General features: G+C 37.9%; 1 protein-coding gene across 4 annotated transcripts in view; it reads right to left on the reverse strand.

Annotated features, from left to right (window-relative positions):
* arnt2 (aryl-hydrocarbon receptor nuclear translocator 2) overlaps window positions 1-12,314 on the reverse strand; it is a 131,847-nt gene that overhangs the window by 52,726 nt on the left and 66,807 nt on the right. For all 4 annotated transcript variants that reach the window (XM_017478303.3, XM_017478302.3, XM_017478301.3 and 1 more), the window contains 3 exons: window positions 10,798-10,932; window positions 8,876-8,950; window positions 205-356 (listed from right to left, as the gene is read on the reverse strand). In XM_017478303.3, coding sequence (XP_017333792.1) covers window positions 205-356; window positions 8,876-8,950; window positions 10,798-10,932 — 362 coding nt within the window. The remainder of the gene's footprint in view (window positions 1-204; window positions 357-8,875; window positions 8,951-10,797; window positions 10,933-12,314) is intronic.

The following is a 12,314-nucleotide window of genomic DNA, read 5'->3' on the forward strand; positions in this document are numbered from 1 at the left end:
CTACCTACAGTATACAAGTACACCTTTTGGTCCAGACCATTGTAAAAATGTCACCATCAGCAACAAAGTAAACCATAGTCCCCTTGGAAGAGGACGAAGATCCATAATTTGCTGCATACCCGAGCATATGGAGTGACACCACCTGTCACCATAGATATGAATGTGTCTTTAGAGAGAAAGAAAAAAAAAAAAGAAGACACATACTTGACATTTGTGTTAGTGCAGATGATGTACTCAATCTCGTCTGAGTATGGATTCTGGAAGGTGAAGCTGCTTGTTCTGATCAGCATCCACTCGCGATTCTTCATCCGGAAACGGTACATGACTGATAAGACCTGACCTTTCAGCTTCACGACCTGCAGAGTAACAAAAGAAGAAACATCTCATAAAACATGCATTAGAACAAACAACCGGGGTTTAGAAATCGGCTGTGGACTTCTATAGAAAAAGTACACATGACTTTTATAATAACTGGAATCTCTGCTGATACAATACAGAGCACATCTCAATATGTGATCAATGATCCATTGTGATCCAGAGGAACATGATCCTATTTTTCTTTTTAAATACAACAAATATACCAGATCTCGCAGAATCTAAATAAAATCCTAACACTAAAAGAACTGACTCTCTGCAAGCTTCTACTTTTGTGTTAAACGAAATATCTCAGGAATGATGGCATGTGTCATGTGCAAGACCTGTGTTGTTTCAATCAACATCACATATGTTCATGTTTTGCATGCGTCAGTATCAGATACCGAGCTATTGGTCCAATAACATTCCATTACTAATGTTCAGCAAAAGATACATTTAAAGCAGCTGACTGAAAACATACCTATGCTATGGTGCAATTTATAGCTGTTTTAATGTGACATGATGTCATGGCATATGAGACAAACTTGTTTCTGTATTATGCAAAAAGCTTAAATATAATATAAAAAATAGTTTTTTGAGTATTGCTTTGAGGACTGGGAGGACATGGAATTGACAGATACAGAGGCCATGAATGCTTTACAGGAAATGGAAGATGCAGAGGCCACACCTCCGTTACTGTGCAATATAATGACCACACATCTGTCACTAGGACAGGTACAAAAGCCATGCCTCCTTCACTGGGACAAGTACAGAAGCCATGCCTCCTTCACTGGGACATATACAGAAGTCACATCTCCTTCACTGGGACAGGTACAGAAGCCATGCCTCCTTCACTGGGACATATACAGAAGTCACATCTCCTTCCCTGGGACAGGTACAGAAGTCACATCTCCTTCACTGGGACAGGTACAGAAGCCATGCCTCCTTCACTGGGACATATACAGAAGTCACATCTCCTTCCCTGGGACAGGTACAGAAGTCACATCTCCTTCACCAGTGACTGACAGGCGATATAAACTACCACAGGAAAGTCATCTGATCCTGTCCGTTGCCATCAACTAACAATTTGACTGATACACAATTTTGTTATACCAGTGGAGATGTGTTATAAAGATTGAAACCCCTGATAATTAAATAAACACACTAAGGGACACAAACTGTAATGTAACGTCTGCGGTTTCCTGTTTTAAATATACAGGTCTCTTTAACGTGACCCTGAAATAACCCATAATAACTACAGGATGTTGAGCCAAGACTTGAACTTAGCAACCTCACGGCACTATTTAACATCTGCATTCTTTCCATGCTGAGACCTCAAACATCAGCAAAAGCAGCTTATGTTTCCTATTGCTTTAAATAAAGAGGAAAAAGATGATGAGAGATTGTTTTTTTTTCATTTACAAGAACACAACAGAGTGAAACTGCTTCTCTTTGTCAAAATAAAGCTCATTAGCATCTCAAAGAATGCCCGGTTTAAACAACTCAAACAGCTCACTACACCCCAGACCGTGAGGAGAAAAAACCCACCGTCCACAGAGACACGAGAGAGTGGATACCGCATGCTATTCTTGGCCAAAGGTGGGATGTTTTTTTGATCATAAGACTCTTCCTCCAGTAAAGACAAAAATTTTCAGAGCCTCATTCATCCCTTAAATAAAGGGTCTTTTAATCTTTTAAAAATGATCAAACTGTCCTTGCTTAAACCAGACTTTGAACCAGGCACTCTTAAAATTAAAGGAGTTTGGAAGAAGTTAAAGGTCCTGTAACAGTTCTAAGCCAGAGTTAGTAAGACATATTTGCAAAAACTTGTTATATGGGCTTATTCAGTACATTTATATTTACTCATGCGGTAGCAACTCTACTGTGGCAGAATCCAATCCAAATACAAGAGCAGTTAATGATGAAGGGCCCAACTTTGGCTTTCTTGAGGTTTGCACTCACAACCTTGCGGTCAAAAACACAAGACCTTAACCACTGAACTACAACAGCCCAGGCTGCCATAATCATCCATCATCACCATAATCCAGAGCTTGGGTCAGATAACTGTCAGAGTTAAAATAGGGAGATCCATTATCAGTATAAAGGCACCCAGAGGGCAAAACTAGATAGTACAACAGACATTTCAATGTACAACAAGATAACTAGGAAACAAAGATAAACAAAAAGCACACATAATGTGATGCAAAAGACTGAAAGGCTATGCAATTGGGGGGGGGGTTGGGGGTTGGTACTGAACAACTGAGTAATTCAAAGACATTATTTCAGAGACTTTGCTTAATAAAATGAACACCTGTACACCTGCTCATTCATGGCAGTAACACTAGGCATAAAATCAGGCAGATACAGTTCAAGAACTTCAGTCAAACATCAACCATCAGAATGATCTTGGTTACTTTGACTGTGGCATGATTGTTTAGGGCACAAACACCTCAGAAAAGGAAAATGACTATCACTGAAATGTCCCCTATGTGGGAAATTATATAACTGTTTGTGTCTGTATTACTGCACTTAACCAGTGAACCTGCTTGCCATGCTCTACTACATTATGTTAGCAACCATGTTTAGCCTAGTAAATTGGCAAATGTGGTTTTGAAGAAACCAGAACATGTGACTGGTCAGCACACTGGAACTTCCACTTGCCTGGGAAGGGTGGGCTAGTTAATGAATTGTACGGCTTGTTCACCCATGCAAATCCATGCAGTGATGTGCTAGTGACATGACATGAGGCATCGCAAAGATGTGGCTATGTACATCATGGAAATGTGAGATTCACATACAGCAGTGGAAATGAGCATTCCATTAATTATGCATCTAACGCAATTGCACTGTTTGAACATCCGAGGACCCAATTTGTACAACCTACAGAATTAAAATATGCAAAGAACACACTGGTCAAATGACTGCATTCTTTCGTGAAGAGCCTGTGCCATTACATGGAGTGATCTGCACTTGTGAAGCGACCAGCAACTCTGGATCACAACATGCATTATAGGTTGTATGGTTACACAACCATGCTATAACACTTTGAAAGCTCCTGAAGAGCTCTTTGTAACGGTACCAGGCCTGCTCCATTGTGACCTACAATGTCGAAAAAGAGGCTGCAGAACAGGCATTTTAGCTGACTTTAGAGCTCTATTTCAATTACAATGATACCTCAGGTGCTATTACGGAGCTCATAAAGTTATGAGCTATTTGTAGCTATTTATTTTGTTGATGCACACTGTTTTACATTATTTAGGATTCATTATTAAAGTGTGTCTTTTCAGTCCTAACTGTTCGTCATTAAATTTTGTTCAAAATATACTTGAGAGTTGAACTTTGAAGCCAGTATTGTGAATCGAATCAAATTGTATTAATGGGTAAATGTAATGACTTGTGCTATGTGGTTGCACTGATTCTACCAGGATTATAAACGACTGCAGGTATGATCATTTATATCAACAAAAATGATAAGAATTTATGTCAATATCCATAAACAACAGTTAAGGAAATATGTTTAACGAATATGTTGGTATTAGGAGAATGTCAATGTTGTTCAGGAAACAGTAACCAATAAAAAGGTGCAGTGACTATAATAAGGTTCTGTGACAACAAATGGCTTGAAATAGGCTCTGTATAATTCATAATCCTGACCCCTAACACCAATTCTCACCAAAATGAAGATGCATACAAAAAAGTAACAAAAATATATGAAGTCTTAAAAAGTCACCATCTGCAAAACCCTTCATTTTTGGTTGTCATCCAAAATGACTATGCTCTACACCCATTATTGTTGCAAAACTGCTGACACTGTAAAACAAGAACAAGTATCTCAACTTAATAATTGACTAAGCAGCAAAAATTTACCCATGCTTCCACCAAATCTATTTAACAGCTGCGGTCTGATTTTGCAAAAAATTATAGACACAATCAAATACAACTGCACATGCTTTGGACTGGAACCTACATCAAGAGCTTATTTGCTGCAGCAAATGTAATTTTTTTGTACTTGAACATGACCTACATTTATAGATGAACTCACCAGGCCATTTTTCAATTCTGTATAAAAACAGTCCAAAGAACCTCAGGGGAGGAAATTTTCTATCACTTTTCCCCATCAAAAACATCCATTTGAAGGGCCATTTAAAGGCTTTCATCACTAATCAATGGACCAAAGCCTTTCTATTTCTCACAAATGTTTACTCCTGTTTGCGCTCTAGTTTTTCCACAAGTCTTAACCATTAAAGCTCATATCACATCTTCCCCACTTCTGCTCAAGCTCCAACAGTAATACCTTTAATCCCATTTTTTTACGTGTCCCTCATTACTATTCTTATTATTGTCAAATTAAGCCTGTATTACACTGTGCGATTTTAGCTGTCGTTTAAGATTATTACCTGTCACACTCTGTCAGATTAAAGAAAATCACTATGTTCTGCTTAAGCCATCAGTCAGTACAATCCATGCTTGTTCAGAAAATGGGGTGGCATAAACAAAAACAAGCCCTTGCTATAATAGTAGCAATGTTACACCTGGAGAAGGAACACTTTAAAACGTGAAGAGGAGGACACCGGAGCAGTTCGTGGCTGGCTTAAACATGGAATGCCCATTTTTCAAAAGCAATAAGGATATTATTTTTGACAAATTAACCTCTGTGGTAGCTTTGCATCTCAATATACCAAGGGCCAAGCATGAAGCCTAGTTACATTATGTTAACTTACATGATGAAAACACAAATAACCTGAAAACATTATGTCTCCACCACTTAATTCTTGACACTGCCAAAACAGTCACTGGCTCTCGTTGGTCGTAATGGAACTAACTCGGCCATTGGTGAGAATGTCACATCATGTGTTTTAAGACCACTGATCTCTATTAAAAACCAAACTGCAATGCAATTTTTGTCTACAGCAACAAAATCAGGCTGAGAAACGTACGGTGCAAAGCTGGCTTCACCAACTATAGAAGGCCAGGAAGTAGAGAACCAGAAAAAGAGGGAAGCCAGAAGTAAACCCGGATGTAAACAGGAAGCGTTTGACACTGTTGGGAAAAGAAATAATGGCCCCTTGATTCCACTTTTCATCTGAAATGAGCTGTGAGAAGCACAGAACTGTGAGGAGTCTCCAACTTCAGTTCCGTCCAACATCATGGGAAATCTTTGGCAGGGATTATGAGAGATGTTGGGATTTGATGCCAAAAAAAACACAATCGTTTCCGTCATGGCACAACTGTCAGCTCTTGTAGAAATTGCTGTCATACTGTAAGTGGAAGTTTGTACAAAAAGCTCTGGACCTGATATACGTGATTGTGAAGAGTAGCGAGTGTAAGAATGTGTTTTTTGCACAAGTGTGTGTCTCAAGTTTTCAAACAGTTATTATGTGACAATTTGGGTGTTGGCCACTGAGGTCTTTGTCAAGCAAACATGGTGAGGAGGGAGAAAAAGTGAGAAAAAGAAACAAGTGCTTCCACAACTCTAAGAGTCTGTTGACTCAATAACCTTATGCACACTTTGAATGAGAATTTACTATCAAAAACGTCGCTTCTGTTTATTTTAAAGAAGTAGTATTACATCATTGCACAAATTATAGCGGAAAAGCAAGTGTAGAGAAACTGATTGATGGCTTGGTTAAAAAAAAAATTATTAAAATTTAAATTATTATTATTGTAACTGCAAGCACCAGCAGTGTAGTGCTCATCAATCAAGACTCAAGAAGCAAACTTCTGTTGTTTCACTATAAATGAGGGTCAACCTTTATAGATCTGTCAATATTCTCCCCCAAAAATGCATAAATTGTAAGTTCTAGCCAGTGCTTGAAGTGGAAAGTATTAAGTAATTCTGAAGGTCAGCAGTGGATAAGAGATTAAACTGCTTGAAACATAGTATATTCCTTTAACAAAAAATATTTAAAAATAAATAAAACAAAAATTATTCAATCATTCAAATATTTAAACTATCCCAAACATTTAAATGTTAATTAAAATAAGTAAATTAAACTAATTATAATCCATATAAAAAGTGCAGTATCCATGCAAATTATATGATTTGAAGTCAATCAAGTCGAGGTTTACCTTGGTTAGTCTTTATATAAGAAAATCTACAAAACACGCAGGAGCAGAATACAACCATTTCTTACAAATTTACAGGATTTTCAGGAATACCAATAAATCTGATCATATCGAATAAACCCCATCATATCCAGCTTGATAAATGAGGCATGTTTTTGGCAATCCTGGTTATGAAAGTCAGTAGCCAACTGCACTCCCACTCAGCTAGTATGATTTCATGACTTTTATTTAGCAACACTGAAGGTTGATAGATTGATGCCTTTTATTTGGCTTTATCTCGGCTGTTAATGGCGTCAAAATGCCTTTTATAACCTTCCACAATGCAAGCCAATCCCGCTAAGGATAATTGGAATCAAAGTAATAGTAGAGAGTAGAGAACTGGTGACATGAGAAAGCTTGCACCATGTGATCAGTCTGAGGAAGTCAATCAATATAATTTGTCGCTTCACTGAGCTATAACTAATTTACATGAAATTGAGAAAAATCGCAATTTATTTTCAGCTTGCCGCTGAGATGAAGCTCTGAACTACACACTGACATGGGAAATATAGTCTTGCTTTATCTCTTGCAAGTAAGAACTGCTCTATTCAGGGTTAGAATTCATGTTATTTGATTTAGGAGGTGTGACAGGCACCATGTTGATTCCTCTATTGTATATTGGATCTGTATATGAGGAAGAACCTTGAGAGGAACCAGACTCAAAAGGGAACCCATCCTCTTCTGGGTGACACTGAATAGTGGGATTATAAATTATTACTCTTCTACAACTGTATACTGTAAAGTCGAGTGTGCTGAAGAGTACAGTATGAGCAAATTATGAACTTGGGACTGCTGAGATGAGCACAGGACAGTCTTAATGATTACAGCAGTAGCTCTGAGGTACACCGGTGAGATTATCCATGAAGCAAGGGTGAGACTTGTGAATAAAATGTTTTTTGAGTGCTATTTGTGTAGCACCTAGAGCCATTTTCCTGTTCCTTTACTGGCCAATTGTGTCTGCAAATAAAACCTTTTTTTTTTTTTATCAAGCTACCAGCTGCCAGGATCTCCTGCAAAGTTCCAGATAAAATGACCCCAGCAGGGACCAAACTCCACAAAGTTACACAGTAAGAGAAAAGGCAAAGATGAACTAAGAGATGTCCTCAAAACATCGAAAAGAGAGAGAAATCAGAAGGGTCAAGCTGAGTATGTGAGAAACCACAAAGGTTTAATTAGCAAATAAAGAGTGGGAGAGAAAGAATGGAATGAAGCTAATGAAGGAGATATGAAGAGAAAGAGAAAGGGCCAGCATTTTTAATCATGATTACTCCTTTTCCCACTCATGCCATGTTGGGCTTCCCCTCCTGAGCTGTAATTCCCTGAGCCAAATTCTGATCAGCCTCTCAGAGCAGAAACTGCCACTGTTTGCTCCATCTCGGTCTGTCATGTGCTTTAAAACATCAAATAGACAAAGGCGACAAATCCAAATCCACCAAGAGACAGAGGAAATAGAGGGGAAAGAGATATCACATAGAGTGACTGTCACTTTGAAGGTTTTCCAGCATGACTCAAATCAAATTGGATGCTTGATAGAAGAAATGCATGAGCTCTGCTGAGTCATACTACTACCACCCGAGGGTACAGGTTGTATTATAGGATTTGCATTATGATAACCATCCAACTCAACATCAGCTCTCAGAATGAGGGTATAGACTTGCGAATTCATATTTACAGATTCACAAACAGCAACATGTTCATAGAACCTTGCAGAACCATTAGCCAAATTGTTAGGTTAGGGAATCTAGATTATCACACTGTAAATTATTTTAAACCAGGGGCATACCCAGACCATTTATAATAAAGTGGCCAGGTTAGGAGTTGGCAATCCAGTGTGGGGCAAAATATTATTCCATATCCACAGAAAATGTGATACACTTGCATATCTTTGCATAGCCTCAGTAGGATCCCCATCCAACATTAAAGGCACACATCAAAGCAAGCTAAAATAAACTCATAGCTAGCAGCTAACAGTCGCTAAATATAATTAAACAGAATTGAATTCTGTGTAAGTTAGCTACACTTGCTTGCTCCTGCAAAACACTGCGCTGGCTGATAACTGTAACAAGCCAGAAACAACAGGAGCAAGAAGAAACTTCCTGAGAAGTCATGAGGAAGAAATTCTGAAAAGAACCAGACTCAAGAGCAATCCCATCCCCTTCCCAGAGACACCAAACAATAGATGACAGACACAACTGAAATGCTCAAGCAATCACATCGGGATGGGCTCGTCCAAAACTTTCGCAGCTTTTCTTCATTGCCTCTGAATGAAATTGAGTATTTTTACTAATTTTGTATAATAATATACTTTTATATATAATATGCTATTATTTATATCAGTAGGTTATATAGACTACAACCTGTCTATAGTTACAGCGATACAAAAATGACATGACATCGAAAAAAGTGGCTGCTGTACCTGTTGAAAGCTCTCCCTTAGGTGGCTTTGATCCTCAGGATGACAAAACTCCAGAATGTCTTTACCAAGCAAGTCCTGAAACAGAGCAGTAAACAGCAGACTGAGTTGAGCAAGTAATTTTCCAAAATACAACAATTTATGAGCATGAATGTTACATCCCATTTTTTAAACATTATTTAAAAAAAAAACCCAACCGTTGACTGACTATGCTGAGGCCCTGATTTGCCAAGATCCACAATAAAGCGTGGCCAATTGGATAACCTTAGTGTGTGTAGTTATAAGCTCGGATAATCTCAGATAACCTTGGGTGTGTAGTTAGTAGGCGTCTTGCAAGTAAAGAAATATGTGCATGAATTATGTGTCATGCAAAGGAGAGGGGTATACAATATGTAAATAACGTTTCTGCATCGGGTTATTTGGGCCCAAATACTGAAAGTGCGCAAGGTAGCATCATATTGTTTTCCTAAGGATTATTATTTTATTTGATTTTTTTTCAATGTTTTGGGGGCTTTTGTAGCCCTTAACATGTTCAAAAACTCATGAAATTTGGCAAGCACGTCAGAGTCCCCCGCAAAGAGTAGCACATTGGCATGGTGGGGTGGCTCTGTAGCGTCCCCTTTTATACAGTACAAAACCTAGGGGCAGAAATTGTACATAGTTGTACATATATGTATGAAACTCAGTAAACCTATTATTTTCACTGACCCAAACAACTTTCACGACAATCATTAGCTCCGCCCAAACAGAAGTCGGCCATTTCGGATTTTGTGAAAAGTGCATGCAATGAACTTTTAAATACTCCTCTTAGGGGATTCATGTGATTGTCACCAAATCTGGTAAACATTATGGCAAGACATTGAAGATGCTAAATTACGAAGGGATTTCTGATATCTGGAACGGTTTCACCATGGAGAGGCAATAAATTTATGGTTAAAAAAAAAGGGAAACAGGAAGTGTGTCATATCTTCTGCATGCAATGAGTGATTTAAATCAAAATTGAGCTGTATGTTTGGTACTGGGGGATGATCACATGGATGTGACTATTGTGAGTCACGGTCATAGCGAGACCAACTGGCAGCAGGAAGTGTGTGACTTACAACAGACTTTGCAATAATCCTGTTATTTTTACCCGAACTGCCTCAAACTTGATCAGAATAATGTCAAGACAAGGCTGATATAAAATTGTCAAAGGTCAAACAAGGTATAACAATTGAAAGCAGCAATGTCCATGCTGAGAATCGTGCTGCATGCTGACAGAGGGAGTTTATAACATTATGTTATTATACTAGTTTAGCAGGTGAAAAAATGGGACATACAATATTGGAAGGGTTTCTAATTTGAATATTAATAGAATCTGGATTTACTGAGGGTTAAAGTTTAATGGCTCCGTTACCCTTTTTCTGTTGTCTAATGATTTTTTAAAAAGATACTCAAACAATTTAATATTCAGGAATGAAAACAAAATTGGTCTGCAGTAGCCAAAACTTGCATATTCATGGTGACAAATGAACTGGGTTTCTGAAAGAGCAGATCAAACTAATTGGATAATAATGCTTGATTTTACCTCAGTATTTTATACATGAGGATAATATACTTTATTCTCAGCAGAATATTAAATTAAGTAATAGTAATATTAGTATGTGAATAGCGTAATATCTAAAAGACTGAGGCAGATCTGCTGCCCAAGGGATCAGGATGGTATTTGAATTTAAGAAAAAGGCTTAGACAGGAAGTAATATAAAACGGCTATATGAAACACACGAGTCAGTTCATCTGCAGTTCATTAACCGATAAGCTTCTTATTGTAGATGAAATCAAAACCTTATCTCAGATTTCTTGTTTTTAACTCCTTGGAGCTGTAAAATTTCTCCAGATTGACTGTATGTCAAGCCTGTCTTTGCTAAGCAATGAAATGTATTCACCTGCGGCTGGTAGCCAATCACGTTAATGCAGCGGGGATCCACAAAGGTGATGATGCCGTCCGAGTTGTGACGAGAAAGAAACTCTGTCGGAACAGACAGCCCGTTCATGTCCATGGAGACTGGAGAACTGGTCACCTGAGGGGGAGAACGCAAATCCATTTGCATTTCATAAAGTCTCTTACACACTCATTATACTGAGTGTTCAGGGCATTTACTTTTAATTACCATCATTAGTACTGTATAAATGCCGTTCCTGCACAACAAAACAAGCCCTATTATTTGGCTATTAACATTAACCGACAAGCCTTGAACCGGTCAAAACTGCAACATCAAGGTTTCGGGACTTTTGCATCTAATTATGTTAGAATACGTTTCCCATTATTTAGCCTAGCTACGAAAATTGGAAAAAACATGGACAAGGTAGCTAAAAGAACTCATATTTATTATGGAACAATATGAAGTAAATAAACATGCATAAATTATTTATTTTTCAGGAGATTATTAACAGCCATTATTTGGTGATTCACTTTTAACAATCCTACAGGGAATACATTTTACACCCCCAAAAATGTGTTTTTAACATCAACGAGGCAACATTAATGCAACTATTAGTGATTAGATGTAATTAGATGTAACTGTTAGCCTAAATTCTGATGATTTAACCTAGCATAATTAGCATAACTCAGCGGTTAAGACGTTGGACTTCTGATCAGAAGGTTGAGAGTTCAAATCCCAGCACTGCCAAGCTGCCACTGTTGGGCCCTTGAGCAAGGCCCTTAGCCTTCAACTACTCACTCGTATAAATGAGATAATTTATCGCTCTGGATAAGGGCATCTGCCAAATGCTGTAATGTAATGTAATATACAATTATAGCTTGCCAATGACAAGGTACCAAACAAATCTAATATACCAAAAAAAAAAAAAAAAAAAAAACACCTTGCCTTTAAATTTCTTCCATTACACGGCTACATGCTAACTTAAATTTAGCTAACAAAATGACCCAAAAAGAAGTAATAAGTAAGGGGAAAAAGCACACCACAAGGAACGTTACCACACCACACCAAACCAAAGTTGGGTGTTGTCCTATAACAACATTCTTCAAAATATTTAATTCCTCTTTGCCAACAATTAATAAAGACAAATTATAAAGTATGGCACGGCATATTTTTTTTTCCATTTATAGTGACATTTAGTGTTGTGGAACATCTGCAACCAAGTTGGATCCTGTTACAGCAGCTATAAATACACCAGACTATCATTTGCCTCACTCTATTGAAGTTAATAAGGTGGTTTTCACACTGGGCACGTTTGCTGCGGTCCGAATCCGAGTGAGACTGTTCCCAGAGCCCCCCCACAGCGTTAGTCTGGTTTTAGACTCACTTGATTCTATTGAACCCCGGTGCATTTGTGTTCATCTTAAGTCATCACAAACACGCATGGAGAACACAACACAACTTGCCATTTAAAAAAAAAAAATATATATATTATATATATATATATATATATATATATATAT

Source organism: Ictalurus punctatus, chromosome 10 (assembly GCF_001660625.3).
Source record: "Ictalurus punctatus breed USDA103 chromosome 10, Coco_2.0, whole genome shotgun sequence".
NCBI classification, from domain to species: Eukaryota; Metazoa; Chordata; class Actinopteri; order Siluriformes; family Ictaluridae; genus Ictalurus; species Ictalurus punctatus.